Source organism: Nanorana parkeri, unplaced genomic scaffold (genome assembly GCF_000935625.1).
Source record: "Nanorana parkeri isolate BGI_ZX_2015 unplaced genomic scaffold, ASM93562v1 scaffold13, whole genome shotgun sequence".
Classification (NCBI taxonomy): domain Eukaryota; kingdom Metazoa; phylum Chordata; class Amphibia; order Anura; family Dicroglossidae; genus Nanorana; species Nanorana parkeri.
In genome coordinates, this window is record NW_017306281.1 from 2,358,229 (window position 1) to 2,380,532 (window position 22,304).

At 44.8% G+C, this 22,304-nt stretch overlaps 2 protein-coding genes across 3 annotated transcripts in view; both read right to left on the bottom strand.

Moving 5' to 3' along the window:
- The window catches only part of HIP1R (huntingtin interacting protein 1 related), a 90,196-nt gene extending 85,720 nt beyond the window's left edge, over window positions 1-4,476 (bottom strand). For both annotated transcript variants that reach the window (XM_018557347.1, XM_018557357.1), the window contains exon 1: window positions 4,156-4,476. In XM_018557347.1, the coding sequence (XP_018412849.1) occupies window positions 4,156-4,248 (93 nt within the window). In that variant the 5' untranslated portion in view covers window positions 4,249-4,476. The remainder of the gene's footprint in view (window positions 1-4,155) is intronic.
- Window positions 4,434-22,304, bottom strand: part of CCDC62 (coiled-coil domain containing 62) — a 44,872-nt gene continuing 27,001 nt past the window's right edge. Inside the window, exons 12-13 of the mRNA XM_018556870.1 lie at window positions 21,208-21,290; window positions 4,434-4,572 (exon numbers count right to left, since the gene is read on the bottom strand). Coding sequence (XP_018412372.1) covers window positions 4,434-4,572; window positions 21,208-21,290 — 222 coding nt within the window. The remainder of the gene's footprint in view (window positions 4,573-21,207; window positions 21,291-22,304) is intronic.

A 22,304-nucleotide genomic window follows, 5' to 3' on the forward strand; every position in this document is an offset into this window, starting at 1 on the left:
TATACTGCTTTTCAGAAAGGTGACATATCAGCTCAGACCAATGAGATTTAAAAATTACAGTCATATGACTAAATTAGAGAGCCTTCCTCTTGTGTTAAAGGTATAGTCCACAGCAGAGCACTGCAACCGTGAGCAGTGCATCATGGGTTCAATGCACAGCCTCCTGCATCGTTTACATACCAGCCAGAGGACGTAAACAATGGACTGCAAGTGCGGTGGCATCACTGCACTTGTTCATTGAAATCTACGACGGTAGATGAGATTTCTAGTCTTTCCATTTACAGATCCCTATGAATGGATCTGTGAAAGGATGATGCAGCAGCAAAGACAGAGAGCCATGCTAAATTACAAAATCAACATGTCTACCAAAAGAAACACCCCCCAATTCAATAAACAATGGGGTAAGGTTTGAGGGTGAGGGGTTTGGAAATGTTACCGTGTTTCATGTCATACCATAAGGGCCCATTCACACCACATCATCTCCAGACCAGATTGTTTCCGGGCCCAAAATGCATCCTATTGTATCCCTATGCTATTTCTAGACTCTGTTCACACCAGCGCAGTCTGTTCCAGACCACACCAGAAAAATACTGCTTGTCTCATTTTGTCTGGTCTGGAATGCATTGGAACTGCGGCAGTTTCAAACTATTTTCCGGGGCAGATCTAGAATGCAGTTCATCGCGATTTTGCCACGTTCCGGAGCCGTAATTTAGTTGTTTTTTTTAGCTTAAAATGGGCCTTCAGGTATGTTCCAGTGCGTTCCATGCGTTTCTATGCGTTCCTGTGCATTCCAGACCAGACGAAACGTGCACTATTTTTCTGGTCTGGAACAGACTGCGCTGGTGTGAACAGAGGCCAGAAATAGCATAGGGATACATTGGGATGCATTTTGGGTCTGGAAACAGTCTGGTCTGGAGGTAATCTGGATGTGGTGTGAATGAGCCTTAAATGTGTGTGTAACATGAAACATGGTAGAAAAGGTAAACTACGCTTTCACAGATTTGCAAACTGAGCTTTACGTATCAATCAACTGTCATGTCTTTTCATTTTGGAAAATAAAGTTTTCACCCTTTTCGCTCATTTTCTGCATAAAAGTGCTACTGATCTGCTCCGGGCATTTGTCTACCAGCACTCCCTCTAGCACAAACTGCACATCATTGGTCTGATTGGTCTGGGTCGGCATTGTGATAGTGAAAATGGTGGACCATGCCTGCGCATTTGTGTCAGCTTTGCTACAGTTGTCCCCCCATAACAGGAAGTGACGTGGCAGGAAAATGACTTTTGACATTAACATATAAAGAACTTGTGTAATTATAGTGATTGGGTTTATATTGACTCAGAGATATGCTGCAACATTTTTAAGTGATTTTCCTAGGGCAATTCTTAAATGGGGTTCCACTCTTCCACTAACCACTTATTAGCTCACCATTTCCATAACATTTAGGCACGTGGTCATCTGCATTTATTGAAAATAGGCAGCTTAGTATACATTGCAAAGCTTCTTCACGGATGGAACTGTATGCAAATCAGTGCGATGTCACAACTTATGACAAAGACCATAAAGAATGTTGCCCAGGGATAAATACAAGTCGGGCAATGAAAGAACAAAATGAAACGGACAAATCTTTACAATATGTCACAATATGTTCATATTAAATTTCCAAAAGAATCTGCTTCAAAGCTAAACATCTAGGTGAAAAGCCTATGAAGCAAGCTGCCATTCCCTGACTCCTGGGGAACTTACTGGCTCTGATACTGTAATATATATGCATCAATATGCACCAGATTGAACAACTCTAAAAAACATTCAGATTGATTTGGAAAAGTGCAAAACAATGTGTTTGGTATCAGCTGTTTCAGCCACCAAACAAGTATAAAAAAGCCCATCTGTATTCCATCAGCATGGACTTCTATAGCCACTGTTCTATCTGAAAAACACCCTTCAATACCCCCTCCAATGGCAGTAAGACTTGCTATTTCTTAGAAAGAAAACACTTGAAGTTACTCTTCACTAGGAGTAGGCTCAGGGCTAGGATAATACTAATGGACCGTCACAAGACTGTGTGGTATAAGGGTTATTTTCTATCACTGGAAATAATTTTCCAGCCATTTTTTGGAATTGTAATAATGTTCTTAACAGAATTTCATGAGTAGTTCGGAACTGAGTTATAAACGATAAATAGGAATATATTCTCTCCATTTACAACAGAGGGAGAACCACCCTGACTTCAGCAACCTTCCCTGTTCACCTTCCCCTCATCTTGACCCATCTGTTACAACTTCCTTCTTTCCTCCTATTCATGCAAGGGTACGTTTTTTCTTTATGCGTTCAAACAACAAAATCCCCAAACAACCCCCCTTCCCCAATACCACCCAATACCATTACCTATTGTTAACATACAAATAAATGGGAACGGTCCATGGGGAGCTGTATTAGGTACTACTAATAATTGATTCTTGCTCCAAATCCATCAAGACAACAGATGATCTAATATGACAGACCCCGAAAAGAATTGTGTTTTTTCAGGTTACTTTACAACAAATCCCTTTAAATGCTAAAAATCCAGACTCCACATGCAATCCTATTTGAGGTAGAGCGCCAACCCTGGTGCGTGGCTATGCTGCCTTAACCTGTTCTCCTGCACCGCCCAGTACTGTGCCCTCCATGGTGCCCTGCTTTCCTGCCTTCACCTGTTCTGCAGTACAGAGCCCTCCATGATGCCCTGCTTTCCTGCCTTCACCTGTTCTCCCTCCACTAGAGAGCCCTGCATGCTGCCTGGATATCCTGCCTTCACCTGTTCTCCAATACAGAGTCCTCCATGGTGCCCAGCTATCCTGCCTTCACCTGTTGTCCAGTACAGAGCCCTCCATGGTGCCCAGCTATCATGCCTTCGCCTGTTCTCCAGTACAGAGTCCTCCATGGCGCCCAGCTATCCTGCCTTCACCTGTTCTCCTGTACAGAGTCCTCCATGGTGCCCAGCTATCATGCCTTCACCTGTTCTCCTGTACAGAGTCCTCCATGGCGCCCAGCTATCCTGCCTTCACCTGTTCTCCTGTACAGAGTCCTCCATGGTGCCCAGCTATCCTGCCTTCGCCTGTTCTCCAGTACAGAGTCCTCCATGGTGCCCAGCTATCTTGCCTTGCCTTCACCTATTCTCCAGTACAGAGTCCTCCATGGTGCCCAGTTATCCTGTCTTCACCTGTTCTCCAGAACAGAGCGCTCCATAGTGCCCAGCTATTCTGTCTTCATCTGTTCTCCTGTACAGAATCCTCCATGGTGCCCAGCTATCCTGCCTTCACCTGTTCTACAGTACAGAGTCCTCCATGGTGCCCAGCTATGCTGCCTTCACCGGTTCTCCAGAACAGAGCGCTCCATAGCGCCCAGCTATTCTGTCTTCACCTGTTCTACAGTACAGAGTCCTCCATGGTGCCAGGCTATCTTGTCTTTACCTCCGTAGTACCTGGCTATCCTGCCCCCTGTACAGTCCAGCACAGAACTCTCCGGAACAGAGCCCTCCATGGTGCCAGGCTATCCTGTCTTTACCTCCATGGTGCCTGGCTATCCTCCCCCCTTTAAGTCCAGCACAGAACTCTCCATGGTGCCCTGCTATCCTGCCTTCACCTGTTGTCCAGTACAGAATCCTCTATGGTGCCCAGCTATCATGCCTTCACCCGTTCTCCTGTACAGAATCCTCTATGGTGCCCAGTTATCCTGCCTTCACCTGTTCTACAGTACAGAGTCCTCCATGGTGCCAGGCTATCTTGTCTTTACCTCCGTGGTACCTGGCTATCCTGCCCCCTGTACAGTCCGGAACAGAGCCCTCCATGGTGCCAGGCTATCCTGTCTTTACCTCCATGGTGCCTGACTCCATGGTGCCTGACTATCCAGCAGAGAACTCTCCATGGTGCCCTGCTATTCTGCCTTCATCTGCTCTCCAGTGCAGAGCCCTCCATGGTGCCTGGCTATCCTGCCCCCTGTACAGTCCAGCACAGAACTCTTCATGGTGCCCTGCTCTCCTGCCTTCACCTGCTCTCCAATACCCAGCGCTCCATGGTGCCCTGCTCTCCTGCCTTCCGCCGTTCTCATTGCCCTGTTCATGTCTGACGTGGTCTAGCCACTTACACACCCATCTGTCACCTCCATGTCTCTCTTACCTGATTCCTGTCAAACTGCTCCCTCTCCGCCTCCAAGCCGTGTCCGCTGCGCCGGCTCAGCACCCGGGACGGAACGTTCTTGATGCTGTTCATGCTGTAGTCCCGGCACACTCAGCCCTGAGCAGCCGTCCTCTGGTAACCTGCAAAGCCCTGCACGTTTCTTCTCGTTTCCCCCTCAGTGCACCGCGATCTACCTGGCAGCCAGCCGCTCCCGCGGAATGCTGGGTAATGTCTCTCAGCGAAAGGACCAGATAGGGGGCGGGGCCAGCGGGCGTCCACTAGACGAGCTGTGGCGTCATGACGCAGCGGGGGCGGCTGGTGTCACCTGGACAAATATTGACATAGAGCACAGCTCTGCTAAGTGGGTGTCCCGGACGGTGCATGGGACAGGCGGAGCGGTGTCTCACATGGCTAGAACTACAGAAAGAAGTACATGTTGACTCATCCTAAGGGCCTGTTCACACCACGTCCGTTTTGTGTGCTGACCGGATCCGTACGCTGCTGCACTCAAAATGCGTCCCAATGTATCCCTATGTGTTTTATGGGCTACAGTTCTCACGTACGCAGTCCGTTCCGTTTACGACAGAAAAAATACTGCATGTCACATTCTGTCCGGTCCGGAAACGCACGAACGCGCATGAAACGCAACGAAAATGGAACGGAAACGCAACGCAATGCAGCTAAGGAAAAAAAATGGTATTCTTGCTCATGATGTTATCAACGATAGACAGACAGGTTGGGGTAGAGGTAACGACATGAACTGCAAACATTTGGAACATGCCCATTACCTTGCCATGGACATACGAGTAAAGGAAAAAAATGTATCCGGGTGACCTCGCAAATCCTCATACAAACTCCAGAACTGACCCTTGGAGTCCCGGAGCCTCAAGATTGGGTGTACCCAATAACGACGTCTCCTGCGGGCTCGTTCTCTGCAAATTGCTGTAACTAGCACCATCAACATGCCTGCAAATATGTGATACATGTCTGATCACCAGCTTTACATACACAAAGGGAAGTAGATGTTCCGAGAGGGCGGAAGTGACCTCAGAGGCTGAATCTGCATACTGACAGCCCCTTGGCTAAAAAAATGAACTGTCAGCATCCGGACCGAAAACGCATCAAAAACGCACTGCATCAGCAGCTCCACGTCTGCTGATCAGGACCTGATCTCATGTGAACAGGCCCTAAAATCTAGGGAATCATGTACAAATCTCCCTTCACTGCTCTTATCAGATACCTGGCCGGTTTTCTCACCTGCATTGGTGCAAAGTGACCCGTATTTTGCAAGATAGTACTCTTTATATGTGTAAAATACATTGCACACATTCAGGTGTATTTCCCTGCCCTGGAACTTCCCATCCGCGTAGGGAGGGCTGGGAGAGAGCACACTGAAATGATAGGGACACCTCCCTGAAATTGCTTCTTTCAGATAGCACAGGAAGCAATAGCTTCTTTGCTATCTGCAGGCTTTTTTTTTTTTTTTGCTTTTTTTTTTAGTATTCTGACATTTGCAGTCGTCAGAAAAAAAAAAAAAGGCATAAGAATGCATAGCTAGATTCCTATTGGCTATTTCACTTTGCAATAGCCAATAGCACACTGGCTATTGCACCCGCCCTCTGCTGCTTTCAATCACCAGAAGAGGACCTGATAGAAAAATTCAGGTCCCCCTCTGCTGATTGACAACAGTGGGCGGGTGCATTAGCTAGTTTGCTTAGGCTATTGCAAGGTGCAATAGCCAATAGGAATCTAGCTAAGCATTCGTATGCCTTTTCTGACTGACGGTCAGGCCGCGGCTCCTGATGTAAAAAAAAAAACGATCGCAGGGAAAGGTTTAATCGAGCAGATTAAACCTTTCCGGGAGGAAGTGTTTCTCTCCCGGGAGCCGATATCTAATAGCGGGAGACTCCCGGAGCGTCCGGGAGAGTTGGGATGTCTGGTGCAGCTGCCCATACAAATCAATGGGTATAGGCGGGTATACGCTGGTACATGCATAAACATGTGAGTACAGACGTACAACCTCAGACACAGACAGTGTGCATCCAGGGGCATACGTCTTTTACGTATGCGTGTGTTTACTGAAGCACCAATGTATACCCGCCCACAGCTATTTGTTTGTATGGACAGCTGTACACAGTGCCTGTGGCTCCCAGGCAGGAATATACAATGCACAGCTGCTGGTGTGTGTCAGCTGTCACAGTGCCTATGCACGACCCCAGAGCCTTACACTGTTAACTTTTTTTTGTTAGAACTTTATTGATATCTCACAAGTGACATTAAAGTAAAAAAAAAATTCACCCTTCCCAATCCTGCTGTAGGGACTTACCTTAAAGGGTTTCTAAAAGGGTTTCGTTTTTTTTTTTCATATATCTACTGCTAGTCCGAAAATCCGAAAGTGCTGGGGCGGCCGCAAAGCATCTTGGGGCAGGCGCATGCACAGTTCGGATTTTTGGCCGGGAGACGGGGAGAGACACAAGGAAGGTAAGTATATGGACGCGTGCACCCGCATGCTGACACTGTGGGACAGGAAGTACCAGCAAGGACAGAGGAGTCAGCGCTGGATCAGAGACCCGCAGCAGCGCTGGAAAGAAGGCTGAAAACTACAGGAAAGAAGAAGATCGGATTAATAGACATCATTTAAGGTAAGTGTTTTAACCAGTTGACATCCGGGGTGTTAAACCCCCTTCCCATCCAGGCCATTTTTCAGTAACACTTTAATTGATGCCTCTTAATCCGATCTTCTTTCCTGTCCTTTTCAGATGTCCCTCCAGCGCTGGTGCAGGTCTCCGATCCAGCGCCGACTCCTCTGTCCTCCTCTTCTCTAATGTCCCATGGAGTCAATGCGGGTGCATGCTGCTACATAGACTTACCTTGTGTCTCTCCCCGTCTCCCGGCCGAACATCTGTAGTGCGCATGTGCCCGCCCAAAGATCCTTTGCGGCCGCCCGAGACTCTTCAGATAGGCAGAGCCAGCTGTCACTCATGCAGCTGGGTGGATCCAGACAGAATTGTCGGGATCTGTTCCGGCTGCAGCGTCTCAGCAGCTTGCGGTATACTAAGCTTTGAGTAACGGGAGGACGCTAGTTTGTGCCCTCCCGTTACCCTTAGGAGAACTATGGGGAAAAGCCTTGACCCCATAGCTCTCCTTTAATAACCCTTTAAGTTCTACGGGCACAGCGCAGTGCGATGCGGTTCTGCCTCGTCATGAGCCACTGCACTGAAAAAAGGACTGCATGAAGTGCACACCACCGCAATTTGGAAATCCCTGGTGGCCATTAGGGTCATTAGAACTAGTCTCCCCATTCAAAGATCTCCCATCTATTCCTGTTCTGATGACAACACAACATGTGTGATTTTTGTTCACTTTCAGTGACAATGGTCACTGGGACAAATAGGGTTAAGCTCCCTAAAGGTGCCCATACACCTTACGACCATCGCAAGACTTTTGTCTTGCGATGGTCGTATGCTTATTGAAAGCTCGTACGATCTGCCCACCTTGGACGGGCAGATCGTACTTGCGATCATCGAAAGCCCGACCCGCTGAGGGGCGGGCTTCCGATGACCGCAATGCAGAACGGGCAGTGTGCGCGTGCGCACACCGGCCCGTTCCTCAGCTATCAGACGAGTAGGCTAGAAACCCGCCGACAATCGTACGATTCTCGGCGGGTTTTTCGAGCATGTTGGTTCGACAAAAGACGTGCGACCGTACAGTAGAAACGGTCGCACGTCTTCGTTCACACTGCTCGATTCTCGTACGAGAATCGAGCAGTGTATGAGCACCTTAACAGTGACACAGACAGCAATACAAACCTGATGGGTTCTAATCCCTCTCTGCTCTATCCAAAACTAAAAAAGGGTTTGGCTTCAGGTCCACTTTAAAGCAGTGGTACAGGAACACAGAGACAACTTGATTTTTTCTTAAACAAATAACAAAACATATACAGTATTTCATCTCGCTTGGGTTTTTAAAACATTTTCTACATTGTGTATTTTGCTGTTATTTTTGTTAAAATGTATGTGTAATGTTACCTAGAAATAATGTTCTCCTCCAGTAAGAGGGGGTAAGTGAAATCAACCGGTGTTCTACTTTACACTAAAATGATTCTTGTCAGCATATAGCCGTGGTTCTACCTATGGCTTCATGCCAAAAAACATCAACACAGCTGTTGACATGAAGAACAATTCAAACTGAACTCTTCACAGGAAACATCACTCCTGACCTTTCCCCAGAGGACAGGAATGTTGCATAATGGAAATTGATACATTGGGAAGGAAAAATATCAGCCCTGAATCAGCAGAGCTACATTATGTGCTCACCTCCCACAAACAAAATCTTGACTGTAAATGTATTCCTATATCTACAAGTAATATTAAACTCTCAAACTTTTTTTCAACAATGATTTCAGATCAAACAAACATATATTCCCCAGCAAATTATATCTTTTATTTTTGTCCGAGCACTTACAGTCATCATACTTCAAAACAGTTGGCTCCATATCTTTTAACTGTGCTTCCCTTAAAGGAGAACTATGGGGTTAGGGCTTTTAACCATAGTTCTCCTTAGGGTAATGGGAGGACACAAACTAGCGTCCTCTCGTCACCCTAAGGAAGAAAATAACGTCACCAGCACTCCAAAGTATAATCACGCAATAGACCATTTATTGGTACATTGCCATTCAAATGCAAGCGCTTTCAGGGCCTCAGAGGGTCCCCTTCATCAGGCTCAGAATGGGGGGACCCTCTGAGGCCCCGAAAGCGCTTGCATTTGAATGGCAATGTACCAATAAATGGAGTATTGCTTGATTATACTTTGGAGTGCTGGTGACGTTATTTTCTTTCTGATCTTCTCACGGTGCCATCTGTGGCCACTACAAGCACCCACCCGTCCGTATGGGTCTTTTTCTTCGGTAAGGAGTGCAGCGAGATCTTTTGATTTCTGAATCTCTCGTCACCCTAAGCTCAGTATACCGTGAGCTACAGCTCGCGGTATACTGAGACGCCGCAGCTGAAGCGGATCCCGACAAATATGTCTGGATCCGCCCAGCTGCGTGATTGACAGCTGGCTCTGCCTATCTAGAGGCAGAGCCAGCTGTACCCGCCCCCTCCCCGTCCGTTCCGCCAGTCAGCGCTGGAGGATCGGAGCGGGGAGGGGGGAATCCAGCCACTCTCCTGTCACGGCAGAGAGCTGTGACAGGATCGAGAAGTGAGCGAACGCCGGTATGTGTTCGCTCACTTCCCGATCTACTGAGCCGACCTGTGACAGTCTTATTGTCACAGGTCGGCTAGAACTATGAGGTGAGTGAAAAGCACTCACCTCATAGTTCTTCTTTAACGTCTTGTCCAGTACAAAATCGCAAGAGGCAGAACAGTCTCCAGCAGCTCCCCATCTACTAGCTTGGAGAAGGAGAGGGGAGCTGGGGGGAGTGTTTTGCATTGCTGTGTTTGTGGCTCCATAGGAGCCTGCAAGGGAAAGGAACCACCCTAAGGGCCTTTTCACACGACGTCCGGATTCTGTCCTGACCAGATCCGTGGGCTCCTGCACTAAAAATGCATCCCAATGTATCCCTATGTGTTTTATGGGCTACAGTTCTCACGTGCGCAGTCCGTTCAGGTCCGGACAGAAAAAATACTGCATGTCACATTTTGTCCGGTCAGGATATGGTCCGGAAACGAAAAGCGTGTCAAAAACGCACTGCACTGCAGCTAACATACTGACAGCCCCACTGCAGCAAAAAAAATTAAATAACATTTTTGTTTTTTACTGGAACGCACCAAAAACGCGCCACAAACACATAGCACCGCGTCTGCAGATCTGGTCTGGATGTCATGTGAACAAGCCCTTAGGGTTTGTTCACACCAGATGCAGTCCGATTCTGGCCAGAACGCACTGCATCGCATTGCGGCCGGCTCACTTTTTTGTGGGGCAGGAGGGGGCGTGGCGGGCCATTGAAGTGAATGGCACCGTAGCCACGCCCTCCGGCCACAATGCGATCGCCCGCACGGGATAGCAAGGCACATTGTGCCTGCGGTCCGGTGTGGTGCGATCAAAATAGTGCTTGCAGCATTTTTATCACACCGGACCACAGGCACAATGTGTCTTGCGATCCCGTGCGGACGATCGTATTGTGGCCGCGGGGCGTGGCTACGGTGCCATTCACTTCAATGGCCGCCACGACCCCTCCTGCTCTGCAAAAAAAGTAAGCCGGCCGCAATGCGAGGTAGTGCGTTCTAGCCAGAATCGGGCCGGAACGCACTGCATCTGGTGTGAATGAACCCTGAAACAGGATATCAGGGTCCAGAGCTCAGGGGACAAGCTTTTTCTGCAAAAAAGCTAAAACTTTTAAACATCAGGGAGCACATGTGAATCATTTAATCAGAATTTAAAATAGCTTAAAAACCTTTTGACTTCAATATCACTTTAATATGTATCAGTAAATCTACATTTTATGGTGAACAGTATAAAAAAAATTTGAACGTTTGAAAAGTACCACATGTTGTGTTTGCAGCATCCTAGAAACTGATGACCTAGGAATCTCACTAATGGAGACAATGGCAAGAAGAGAGATAATGATCAGACTTATTCAAGCTGACAGGAAGTCTACAACAACAACAAAACAATGCAGAAAGGCATCTCTGAGTGTCCATTGCATAGTTGCCAAATATCCTGTATCTTAAGGAAAGTCCCAGGAATTGGGGTACTTTGTTTACGTTCTACATGACTCAGGATATTTGGCGGAAGTGCAAAGTTACAGTAGGGTGCCAGCTCCAGGAAAGCTCCCTGCATTACAGCACCCTGTACTGAAACAACTGTGGGGCTGCCAGGCAGAGTGATCTGCATCCGACAGTAGGACTATAATCCTGGCCTGACAAAGGGGGGTGAGGTTAATTGATACTACCACTGAGCACCAATCAAAGGGGGAGTTAATTATTACTGGCACTGACCCCCAATGGAATACAGGTGAGGGGTTAATTGTTACCGCTACTGACCATCTATAAAAAGGGGGTGGGGTGTTTTACTGCCACTGACCACCAATGAAAGGAGGGGATTTATTACTCTCACTGACCACCAATGAAAGAGGGATATTATTACTGTCACTGACCACAAGTGAAAAGGGGGGTGGGGGGGTTATTCATTACTTCTACAGACTACCAATGAAAAGGGTGTATCATCACTGTCACTGATCACTAATAAAAGGTAAGGTATTATTACTGCCACTAACTACCAATGAAAAGGGGGGGGGGGTTATTTTACTGTCACTGATCACCAGTGAAAGGGGGGTTAATCATTAAAGCCACTGACTACCAATAAAATGGGGTGGAGGAGTTAAGTGTTATTGCTGCAGACTGCCAATGAAAGGGGGGGGGCTTTAAAAGTTATACGACTGATCCCCAATACTGGGGTTTATTTTTACTCCTACTGACACCAATGTTGGGAGTTACTATTGCTGCCAGTGACATCAGTGATGGGGCTTATTTTACTCCCATCTTCTCTTCTGTGTACCCCCAAGTTCTATTTAGGCTAAAATATAGCAAATGAGGAAAGGCGCCACTTTATTGACCAGCCCACCTTTTGAGGCCATGCCCACTAGTGGCAGATGGGCAGCCCCCAAAGTGTACCGCATTTTTCTTCTCAACTCCTTCAAGATAACCCTCCTAATTATTTTAAAATGTTGGCAACCATTCCATTGCGATAAATCTTGAGGGCTTGTGCACACTGGATTCACAGTGTATTTTCGAGTGCAGAAAAATGCATGGAAAAGGGAAAATACTTTGAGGAGTATTTATTAAAACTGGGGCAGAAAAAATCTGAAGCAGCTGTGCATAGTAACCAGTAGACATGTAACCCCACAAACAATTCATTTCGTATCGATTCAGATTTGAATTTCTTTTGTTTTTCATATTTCAGATCCAAAATTCAATTTGGTTCGTTATTCGGATTTCGGATTCCATCCAAAATTTTCGTTTCGGAACCATCCACAACAGTAAGTTGGTAGTCCGGTTGAACTTTTGTTTCGTTTTCGTTTCGTTCGTAGCAGCAAAGTGACATTTGAGGGGGAAAAAAACGTGTTTTTTTTTAGTCTGCAGAAGATGGAAAAAAAAAGCGTGAGGTTCATTCCAATTCATACTAGACCCTTTATGTCTGGTAGGAATGTTCCTACCAGACCCTTGATCCGAGCACAGGCCCGACAGGGCAGGTAAGGGTGGGGACGATCAAGCGCCCCCCCCCCCCCCTGCGCCTTACCAGGCCATGTGCCCTCGGCATTGGGAGGGTGTCCCCATGCCGATGGGGACAAGGGCCTCTTCCCCACAACCCTGACCCGGTGGTTGTGGGGGTCTGCCGGCAAGGGGGCATCGGGGTATCCCTTATTTGCATCGGGGTACCCCTTTAAATAAGGGGGCACCCAGATGCCGCTCCCCCTTGTAAATGAGTAAGGGGTATTTGTACCCCTACCCATTCACTAAAGGGTTAAATCAAATAGTTAGTAAAAAGTCCAGACTTTTGATAAAAATCCTTTAATTGAAAAAAAAAAAAAATGGCTCCATCGATGTCATCCAGCGTCAATCACAATGCACAACACCCGCCGAAAATAAAAAAAAAGTCCCGCCGTACAACGACTGTCCGAACTCGACGAAAACACGCTGCAAAATGCTTGAATGTAAACAGATGGGCGCAGTGGCGTAACCAGAGTTATGGGCGCCCGGGGCAGAACATTTTTTTCGCCCCCCCCATATTATATAAACATCCAATAGAACTGTACCCCCCACCCCCACACATATTTATCAGCTAAGGAACTACAAGTCCAAGCATGCCATCATTGTCCCTGTACACCCCCCCCCACACACACACATAACGGAGCGTGCCATAACGTCACGGCTCGCTCTGCCCATTTGACATTCTCAGCTGTCATATGTAAAGCATTATGACACCTCAGCTCACAGACCTGAATAGCAATCGTAAACTCACGAATAGCACTCGGGAGTTCCCCATTGCTATGTAGCATTTGACAGCTGAGAATGTCAAATGGGCGAAACGAACCGTGACGTCACGGCTCGCTCCGCCCATTTTTTTGGGCTGAATGTCATTTTGCTGCGAGTTTTCGTCGGGTTCGGACGGTCACTATTTTATTTAACCCTTTAGTGAATGGGTAGGGGTACAAGTACCCCTTACTCAGTCACAAGGGGGGGGGCGGCATCTGGGTGCCCCCATAATTAAAGGGGGTACCCCAATGCAAATAAGCACCCTTGCCTGCAGACCCACACAACCAACGGGTCAGGGTTGTGGGGAAGAGCCCCTTGTCCCCATCGGCATGGGGACATTCTCCCAATGCCGAGGGCACGTGGCCTGGTAAGGCGTTGGGGGGACGGGGGGCGCTCGATGGCCCCCTCCTTTCCTGCCCTGCCGGGCCAGTGCTCTGATCAAGGGTCTGGTAGGAATGTTAGGGGGAACCCCACATTTTTCCCCCCATTTTTTGGGGCTGGGGTTCCCCCTTAAAATTCCTACCAGACCTAAAGGGTCTGGTATGAATTGGGGGGGGGAACCTCACCTTTTTTTTCCCCATCTTCTGCAGACTAAAAAAAAGAAAAAAATAATTTCTAATGTCATTTTGCTGCAACGAAATTTCGTCCAATAAACTAAATTTCATCCAGACTACCGCTAACAGATTTCGGGAAATCGGAAATTCGTATTTGTTTGCATTAATTTTAGCTGTAATTCGGGATTCGGATACATCATCCGAATCTCCGAAATTTCGTCCGAATTTCGATTCGGAACGAAACGAATCGCACATGTCTACCAGTCAGCTTCTGCCTTTTATTTTCAAAGCTTAGGTGAACAAAAGGAAGAGAGAGGCTGATCCAGATTCTGTCTGCCCCAGTTTTGATAAATTCTCCCCTTTGTTTTGAAGGAGAGCTGTTCACACCAATGTACTGTGTTGTGGTGTATTGTGGATACGTCCTGTGTGCTGCATTATAAGTGTATTGATCTGCAGTTTGCCATTCAAGTCAATTTAATAAAACCCTGATATGCATATCAAGCAATGTGCATCAGCACACTAATTTGTGGCGTGAAACACAGCCATGGACAGAGATGGCACCCGAACCATGCCCCCAACTACACCGACCATGAAGAATATGTCAAAATGATTGGTTAAACCCACTTGTGTTTTCTTCCATCACTACTTTTCCGTTATACTGGCTTTTCAAAATAACAAGTGTATTCATTTAGATGTTGGATAAAAGGTCTGGGGTAGAACAGGGACGTGCAGTAAGGTCTGACGCTAGGTGAAGCATTCAATCCTCTTGGCACCCATTTAGGCCCATTAACAAAAGCTGAGCATCATTTGAATGCTTTGGTGTGTCTGTGCATCACTTGGATACAAGAGTTCTAGACTTTATTTTAACCACTTGCTGACCGGGGTGTTTATACCCCCTTCCTGTCCAGGCCATTTTTCAGTATTCAGCGCTGCTGTTCTTTGACTGACATTTATTCTGTCATGCAACGCTGTACTGAAATTAATTTTATACCATTTTTTGGGGACAGATAGCGCTTTCTTTTGGTGGTATTTAAATCACCACTACGGGGTTTTTTTAAACTACATAATGAAAAAAGTACAGAAAATTTTGAAAAAAAGCTGTTCTCCCTACGTTATGTTATAAAACATTTACTATTACCCAATTTTTTGGTAAAATATAAAAGACGGGGTCACGTCGGGTAAATAGACACCAAACATGTCAAGCTTTAAAATTGCATGCACCCGCTATATCGCAAAAAAACTACCATACTCAAAATTGACCACAGCCGACGCTTTAAAAGCTTTTAACGCTCATCAGTTTAGTGTCATCAAAGATTAATGGCCGTAGAATTATTGCTCTCACTCCGACATTTGCGGCGATATGTATCATGTGCAACGCAATAAATGTAATCGTCGTTTTCGCACGTAGGCGGACTCGACGCATGTTTGCGTGTGCATGTGGGGGCGGGGGACTTTACATTTTTTTATTGCTTTGATATGTGATTTTTAATTTTTTTTTGTAACTTTAATTTTTTTTAAACTTATTTTTTCACTGAACTTCATTACCATCACATAGGGAGCAAACAAGCTCCCTATGTGATAGCCAATTTGCAGTGACAGGTCCTCTTTATGGAGACATCAGGGGTCTTCAAGACCCCTAATGTCACCTTGGGACCCCCAGAGAAGCTGATGAAGCAGAGACCTGCTTCACCAGCTTCTCTCCGATTTCTGTACCGGAGAGTGACAGAGGAATGCAGGCAGTGATGTGATACACATCACTGCCTGCATTCCGAAGAGAAGATCAAACGGAGCTCGTGTACTTCCCGCTTCTGCCTGCCGCCTAGCGGCGGGCAAGAGCGGGAAAGGACGTCTAAAGACGCCCACCCGCTCTCAAGAAGCCGCTGTCCGGCCGTTTATTTACAACGGCCGGACAGCAGGTGGTTAATCACCAAACAGTTGTTGTTAGTGAATTAGTAGAATTAGTAGCATTCACCTCTACCAGAATGATAAACATTAAACATATGTAAAATGACATGTGCACATAGATTACTTTGTCACTTGTTACTGACTCATGTCATTCTGTAAAGTTCTGTGGCTGTCACAATAAGCTGCCACCTCCATATTATTATTAATAGCACATTCCCATGTCACATGAAGCAGACACTCCCAATCAAGATAAAATGCTAACATGATGCAAGCACTCTATAAATAAAAATGAATGCATACGTAGGTAGCAAATAAGACACCATTCTCAACTCAACCACGATTTTGGGTGACTGAATGCCCAATGTTTTTGCCAAAGAGTTCTTAAATGAGGTCACTGTGTCCTGAGGTTCCCCTAGGACATAGTGGGGAGTCTTTGCAGGAAAATAGGTAGATTCTTAGTGGTTCAAATATACTCTATGCAAGATACATAATTGCGTGATTCTCAAAGAAGGGGATATCGCCATCTGTGGTATTCTTTGTAGGGCTTCCAACCACCGTTCATCTGTAAGTGGACCTACATCCTGAACCTAATTTTGTACATGCTAGTGACAGTTTATTATGGGTACTAGTAAGCAAGGCATGACCTCTCTTACACTGGAAGTGAGCAAAATCAGCTCAGTTTGGTGAAGTGTGAGATCACTAAGTTTTTATTGATCAGTGATGGTCTGATGAAGTTGGATATAACTAAAAAAACATAGTTCTTGTGATGGAAAACTGACTATGGCTGTTGGAAGGATTCATGTGTAGTAGTTTGATAAAACTTGGAGAGACAAATACTGCAAGCTTTTTTTTAGAATTAGACGTTTTGAGAATTAATCCAGTCACGTGTGCCACACTGGGGTATATGCATTAAAGCCCTTATAGTTAAAGTGAATATTAAAAGGCACATTTTTGTTCCCCTCACCCCAACGTTAATTATAGCACTTACCTTAAATGATGTCTCTTAATCTGAACATTTTCTTCTTTCCTGCAGTTTTCAGCCTTCTCTCCAGTGCTGTGGCGAGTCCCCGATCCAGCGCTGACTCCTCTGAGCTTGCTGGCACTTCCTGTCCCACGGTGTCTGCATGCGGGTGCACGCATCCATAGACTTACCTTTTGTCTCTCCTCGCGTCCTGGCCGAAAATGTGAACTGCGCATGCGCCCGCCCCAAGATGCTTTGCGGCCGCCCGTACAGTTTCAAATTTTCGGATGGGAGCGCGTGGGGAGGACACAGGTAAGTTTAAACCGCTGTTAAAGCGTTTTTAAAAAAAAAACCTTTTGCATATATCTACTGCTTACTAGCTGTAGATATATGCAAAAAAAAGCTGAGGGTTTAGAAACCCTTTAAGGATAGATTTCCTGTGTTTCCACATCTTATGATACAAAGTAAGAGCGGAGTAAGCATGTACATTTCCAAAAAGCACCGGCTTCCAAGGTTGAGATATTAGGCTGCTCATGCACAAGGGATGTTAATGCTTGATTAGCATAATCTAATAAAATTAACAGCATACTCCATCTTTCTGACCATATATCATGTTACACCCATATTTAGGGTATAACATGAAACATAGTTACATACAATAACCCCTTACCCTTAAAGTGACATTAAAGTAAAAAAAAAATTTCCCTCCCCCCCAATGTAATGTTAGCACTTACCTTAAATGATGTCTCGTATTCCGATCTTCTTCTTTCCTGATGTTTTCATCTGTCCCTCCGATCCAGCGCTGACTGCTCTGTCCCTCCGATCCCACGGTGTCTGCATGCGGGTGCACACGTCCATAGACTTACCTTGCGTCTCTGCTCGTCTCCCGGCCGGGAATCGGAACTGCACATTGTGCCCGCCCCAAGATCCTTTGCGGCCGTACGAGCAGTTCCCGATTCTCTGCACGGGAGCGCGCAGCGATAACGAGGTAAGTTTAAACCTAGTTAAAGCATTTTTTTTTTTTACTGCTTGCTAGCAGTAGATATAGGCAAAAAAAACAGAGGGTTTAGAACCCCTTTAAACTACACCCCTACTTACCTGAATTGTGGGGTTCATCTCGCTGTGGCATTGTTTTGCCTGTAAAACTTATCCCAAGGATGAGCCCCCTAAATGTAAAGCTTATCCCAAGGACAAGCACTGAAATGTAATGCTTGACAAAACGTTTACATATAACTATTGTCCGATTCTTGCAGTAAAGCTCAAGGAAACTGACCCCAGTATTATTTACCATACTTTACTATGCAAAAATGCTGATTGCACAAACTTAGTTACAGGAAAAGCAGTACAAAACAAACATACAGGCTGCTACAAATGTACAGTACACATGCACCCACTAATCTATCAATTCTAGTACATGAAATAGTTTCTAAGAGAGGATACACTAAAGCTACTTTCCAGTTGCAAATTCCATATTCGAACAGGACTCCGTGGCAATGATGCGTTTACAGGAAAACCAGTTTGGTGTGTGAACAGTTGTTTAGCTTGACAATACACTTGCTTAGCTGAGCAGACCAAGCATCTGCAGACCAGTTTTATAGGCTTCCATACTCAGTTGGCTGACTCAATGATGGCAAGATCAAATGCTCTGATGAACAACTTTGAACAAACGTTAACAAAATTCTAACAGTGCATGACAGGTGTAGGCAATCTCAGCACTCCAGCTGTAGTGAAACTACAAATCCCATCATGCATCTGCCTCTGGGAGTTATGCCTGTGGCTGCCAGAGTCTTGCAACACCTTATGGGACTTGTAGTTGCACAACAGCTGGAGTCCCAAGGTTGCATACCCCTGGTGTATGGTTAGTTTAACTCTTTTGCTGCCAGTGACATCACTTTCGCCTAGATGCCTTGGGCAGAAGAGGAGAGACTTCATATCATATCATTTCAGCTGGCTGTTATATCTAAATTGTTCAGCTCATGCCTCTATGAAAACAACATTTCAGCTTAACTCCAGGCAGGTATCAAAGACACAAATTAATGTAGCTCTGTATTCACGGATATATCAATAAATGTATTATTTAATGCAAGTAGTGCAAGTACCTAAATTTAACTTAGTAACAGCCTCTTGCAGTGCATTGTATAACTGAGCTCAGACTGGAAGAGGGAGAAGCAGCATAAGGAGCCAGTCATATGTGCTTCAGTGTTCATGTGCTAATAAGGAACATGCGGATATGAAGACAGAAGATTTATCGGTCTGCTGCTTTTCCTTTTACTGTCTGGTTACAGACTATGGAGGGAGCAAGACCTTCAAGTGTTACTTAATTACAGAAGAAACAAAGCAGGTCTTCTGCCTGCCAGACAGGGCTATGATTTTTGTCGGAGCTGTGTAAATTTCAGACCTGGATGGAGAGAAATACAAATCCTTGTATGTAAAACAGCTCCTACAGTATATATATATGTATTTAAGCTCTGTTTCCCAGCAGGCTAAAGTTAAGTAGGCTATACACACTTTAAAATTCGATGTGTGGGTGCCAATCAGGTGCTAGCTCTGTTTAGGTATTCTGACAGCGGCCGGCGGCAGAATACAATGGAAACAGCAGGAGATTCCTTGATCCATGCTCGTAAGCGTTGATGGAGGAATACCTGTGATATTTTCTTCGTTCAGCCAGCAGGTTAAACAAAGAAAATATATGTGTGTTTACCCAGCTTAAATGTGTGTTAAAGGTAAAGTTTTTAACCTGTTATTGGATGTTATAGAATGTCTTTATATTGGCACAGCATTCCTCTAGCACTCCACGGGAGCCCTAAATCAGATGTCATTTAGAAAGTATGGCCTCGCCCTTTCACAACAGATCTATAGGTACAGAGAGGAGTGCCAAGTGCTGACTTCCCAGATACAGTCAAGATTTGCATAATAGAGTTTATGGGGCTTCAAGGACAGTCTTGAGGAATGCTAAACCAGTGTCTGCTTTTGCATCACCAGTGACAGGTTAGTAACCTTCTTCAGTACAAGTAAACCTAAAGGAATGTGTCAAGACTGTGGCAGTGATCAGCAAGTGCACATTTGATCCATCAACAGAAGGAACGCTGCCAAGCATTTTTTTTAAATAATTAAACTTTGCAACGTAATAATTTCATTATAATTTTTTTTTAATACTGGTCCAGTTCTTTGGTACAATGTAAAATATAAACAGCTAGGTAACATGTTACAATATAACAGTGAAAATGGGTTACACAAAAAATAATGCAAAGGATTAAAGATTTGTAGTAGAACAGTAAAACATTTCCTTTGCAATCTTTTACACTAAAAAAAACCTATACAGTGACAAATATAATTTTTTTTTTCTATAGCACTTTCCTCCCTGGGGACTCAACGCGCTTAGGATACTCAGCTTAAAAAATTTCTTCATTCTTCACAATAATGAGGGGACTGTTTACCAAGTGGAATCAAGTTAAGGTCTAAGTCTGTGGAGAAAAAAAACAAAAAATGATAAGTGACAAATACAAAAGTACATCTGTCAGTATAATGGAGGGATTAAATTGGTCCCAAGATTAAATACAGGCATGCCTTAACTTTAGATTACTTCTCACGCATCCAAAGAGCCCTAAATACCAGGACACTCTAGTATGCACAGTTTAACAGGTCCTAGCACTGTCAAGAGCTGGCCAAACCCCTCCTGTCTCCTGACCTGTTGTAATGGTAGGTCATTATGACTGGCAGCCTTACTGGTCAATAGAAGCATCTGGAAGGGGGACTGCTCTAAGCACTCCAAGAAGTGTTGAAATTTGCATGTTGTTCTCAGGATTTGGCGCTTCCAGGGTATACAAAAAATGACTGGATAAAATAACGGCACCAAAACAGTAATAGAACTGTAGCTTGGCGCCTCCTCGGTCATTGAGGCTCAATGTTGTGAAGTGCATAAAAGTCATCTGAAGCCTCCGTATATGCAGGAACCAAAGACAGCTCGTCTTTTGAGCCCTATGAGTTTAACTAACCCTTAAACTGGCCCATACACAAGACAATACTCAGTCAATTTTAACTACTTTTGAGCCACCAGGAATAGCACATACAATCGCAAGTAATAACCAAAAACCACCCACGTTTGATCAACCACCAGAATTGCAGAGGTGAAACAGAGCAATCAACTGACACTTTCAACCCAGTTTATTGAAATGGAATATAAATGGGAAACTATATTCATTTAATCAATACCAATCAGATTTGTCTGTCAAATTCGATATGGGCAATCTAAAACCCCTTTCCGATTGAGCAAATGCACATGGTTGCTTTGTGATTTGAGAAAAAAATGGAAAGTTGGGTAGCGCTATCAAATTGCCACATGTGTGGTCAGCATTCGAGTCCCTATAATCTGCATCCAATGCTTTAAAGAACAAATTTTTTTCTATTTCCCCTAGGAATCCCCATTTTGTTGCGTTTCTGAAGTCTAACACTGCGTAGATTTTGGTATTTCAGAAGCTTGTCTAAACCTGTTTCCCCAAGATGTTCTAACCACCCAAATGCATACACCTGCTGGATACAGGTATGCTCATGCTTAATGCTGACAAACCAGTACTGCATCAAATGCAGTTGAAAACATAGAATCAACTAGAATGTAACATGGGCATTTGACCTACTTAGCTTCCCATAATCTTACCATGTACTATCAGAGTTCTTATGTTTGGTGTCAATATTGTCATTCTTTTGGATATTTGGTTGTTGCAGCCGTTCTGCAATGTACTACATCAAAAATAAAAATACATTAATATAGACATAACAATAACCGTAATCATTCTACCATCATGATTTCCTTTAAAGGCCTCTACCCTCTACTTGAATCATTCCACATATACAACAAATGCACTGTATATACACATTATGTCTCATAATTTCCTCTGATTAGAGATATAACAAGCAGGAAATTCATATTTTGCGTGTGGTGTGATGACTACACAAATATCACATGCACTGTCCACCAAGTAAATGATTATTTCCATCCACCCTAACCCAATTTCTAGTCCAGCAAGTAGTTTCAACTCCTTTTTGATATTGTCCCGCTTTTGGTAGTAGACCTATTTTTTTTTTTTATGGTTTAGGGAAATACTGCATAAAATATTAAAAACTTGCTTCAATTTCTCTTTTGCAGACAGGTTTTACTGGTCAGCAACAGCTATGAAAATGGTTTTCTCGTCTGGTAACTTGGGGAGCATAAAAAAAGAGTGTGATACTTACATTTTGTACTTATAACTTGGTTTAATAATTAGGGTGCACATTTCACCAGAGGGCATGTGTATGTTCCAGTCCAGATTCCGCTAAATCTACTCGATTTAAAATATTTGTGTCAAATATTAAGCTCGCCTTCAATTTGCATGTGCATTGCTGTGTTTAAAGCGTATGTAAACCTTAACACTGAACTTCTCTTACTTGCTTCCTTTTGGTCTGTTAAATATACAGTTGAAAGTGTTTTGTTATAAGGGTTTGATAAGTGCAAAATAATACATGTTGGTCTTGCCAGACGTCTTGTGAGCTGATCAGTTATACTGTTCCCAGCTATCTCCACCTATGTTATTGAAAAGAGGAAAGGGGGACATGTTCTATGGTTCTAGGGTAACAACCTGTACAGTAAGTGAGTGTTGTCATCCTAGGACAGGAAGTGTGTTACTAGCAGGATCACCAGCTGAAACTAAAAGGAAAAGAACCCTGAAAAAGAAAACTAATTCAGCCACCACATGTAAGGACCGGAAAGCTGATATA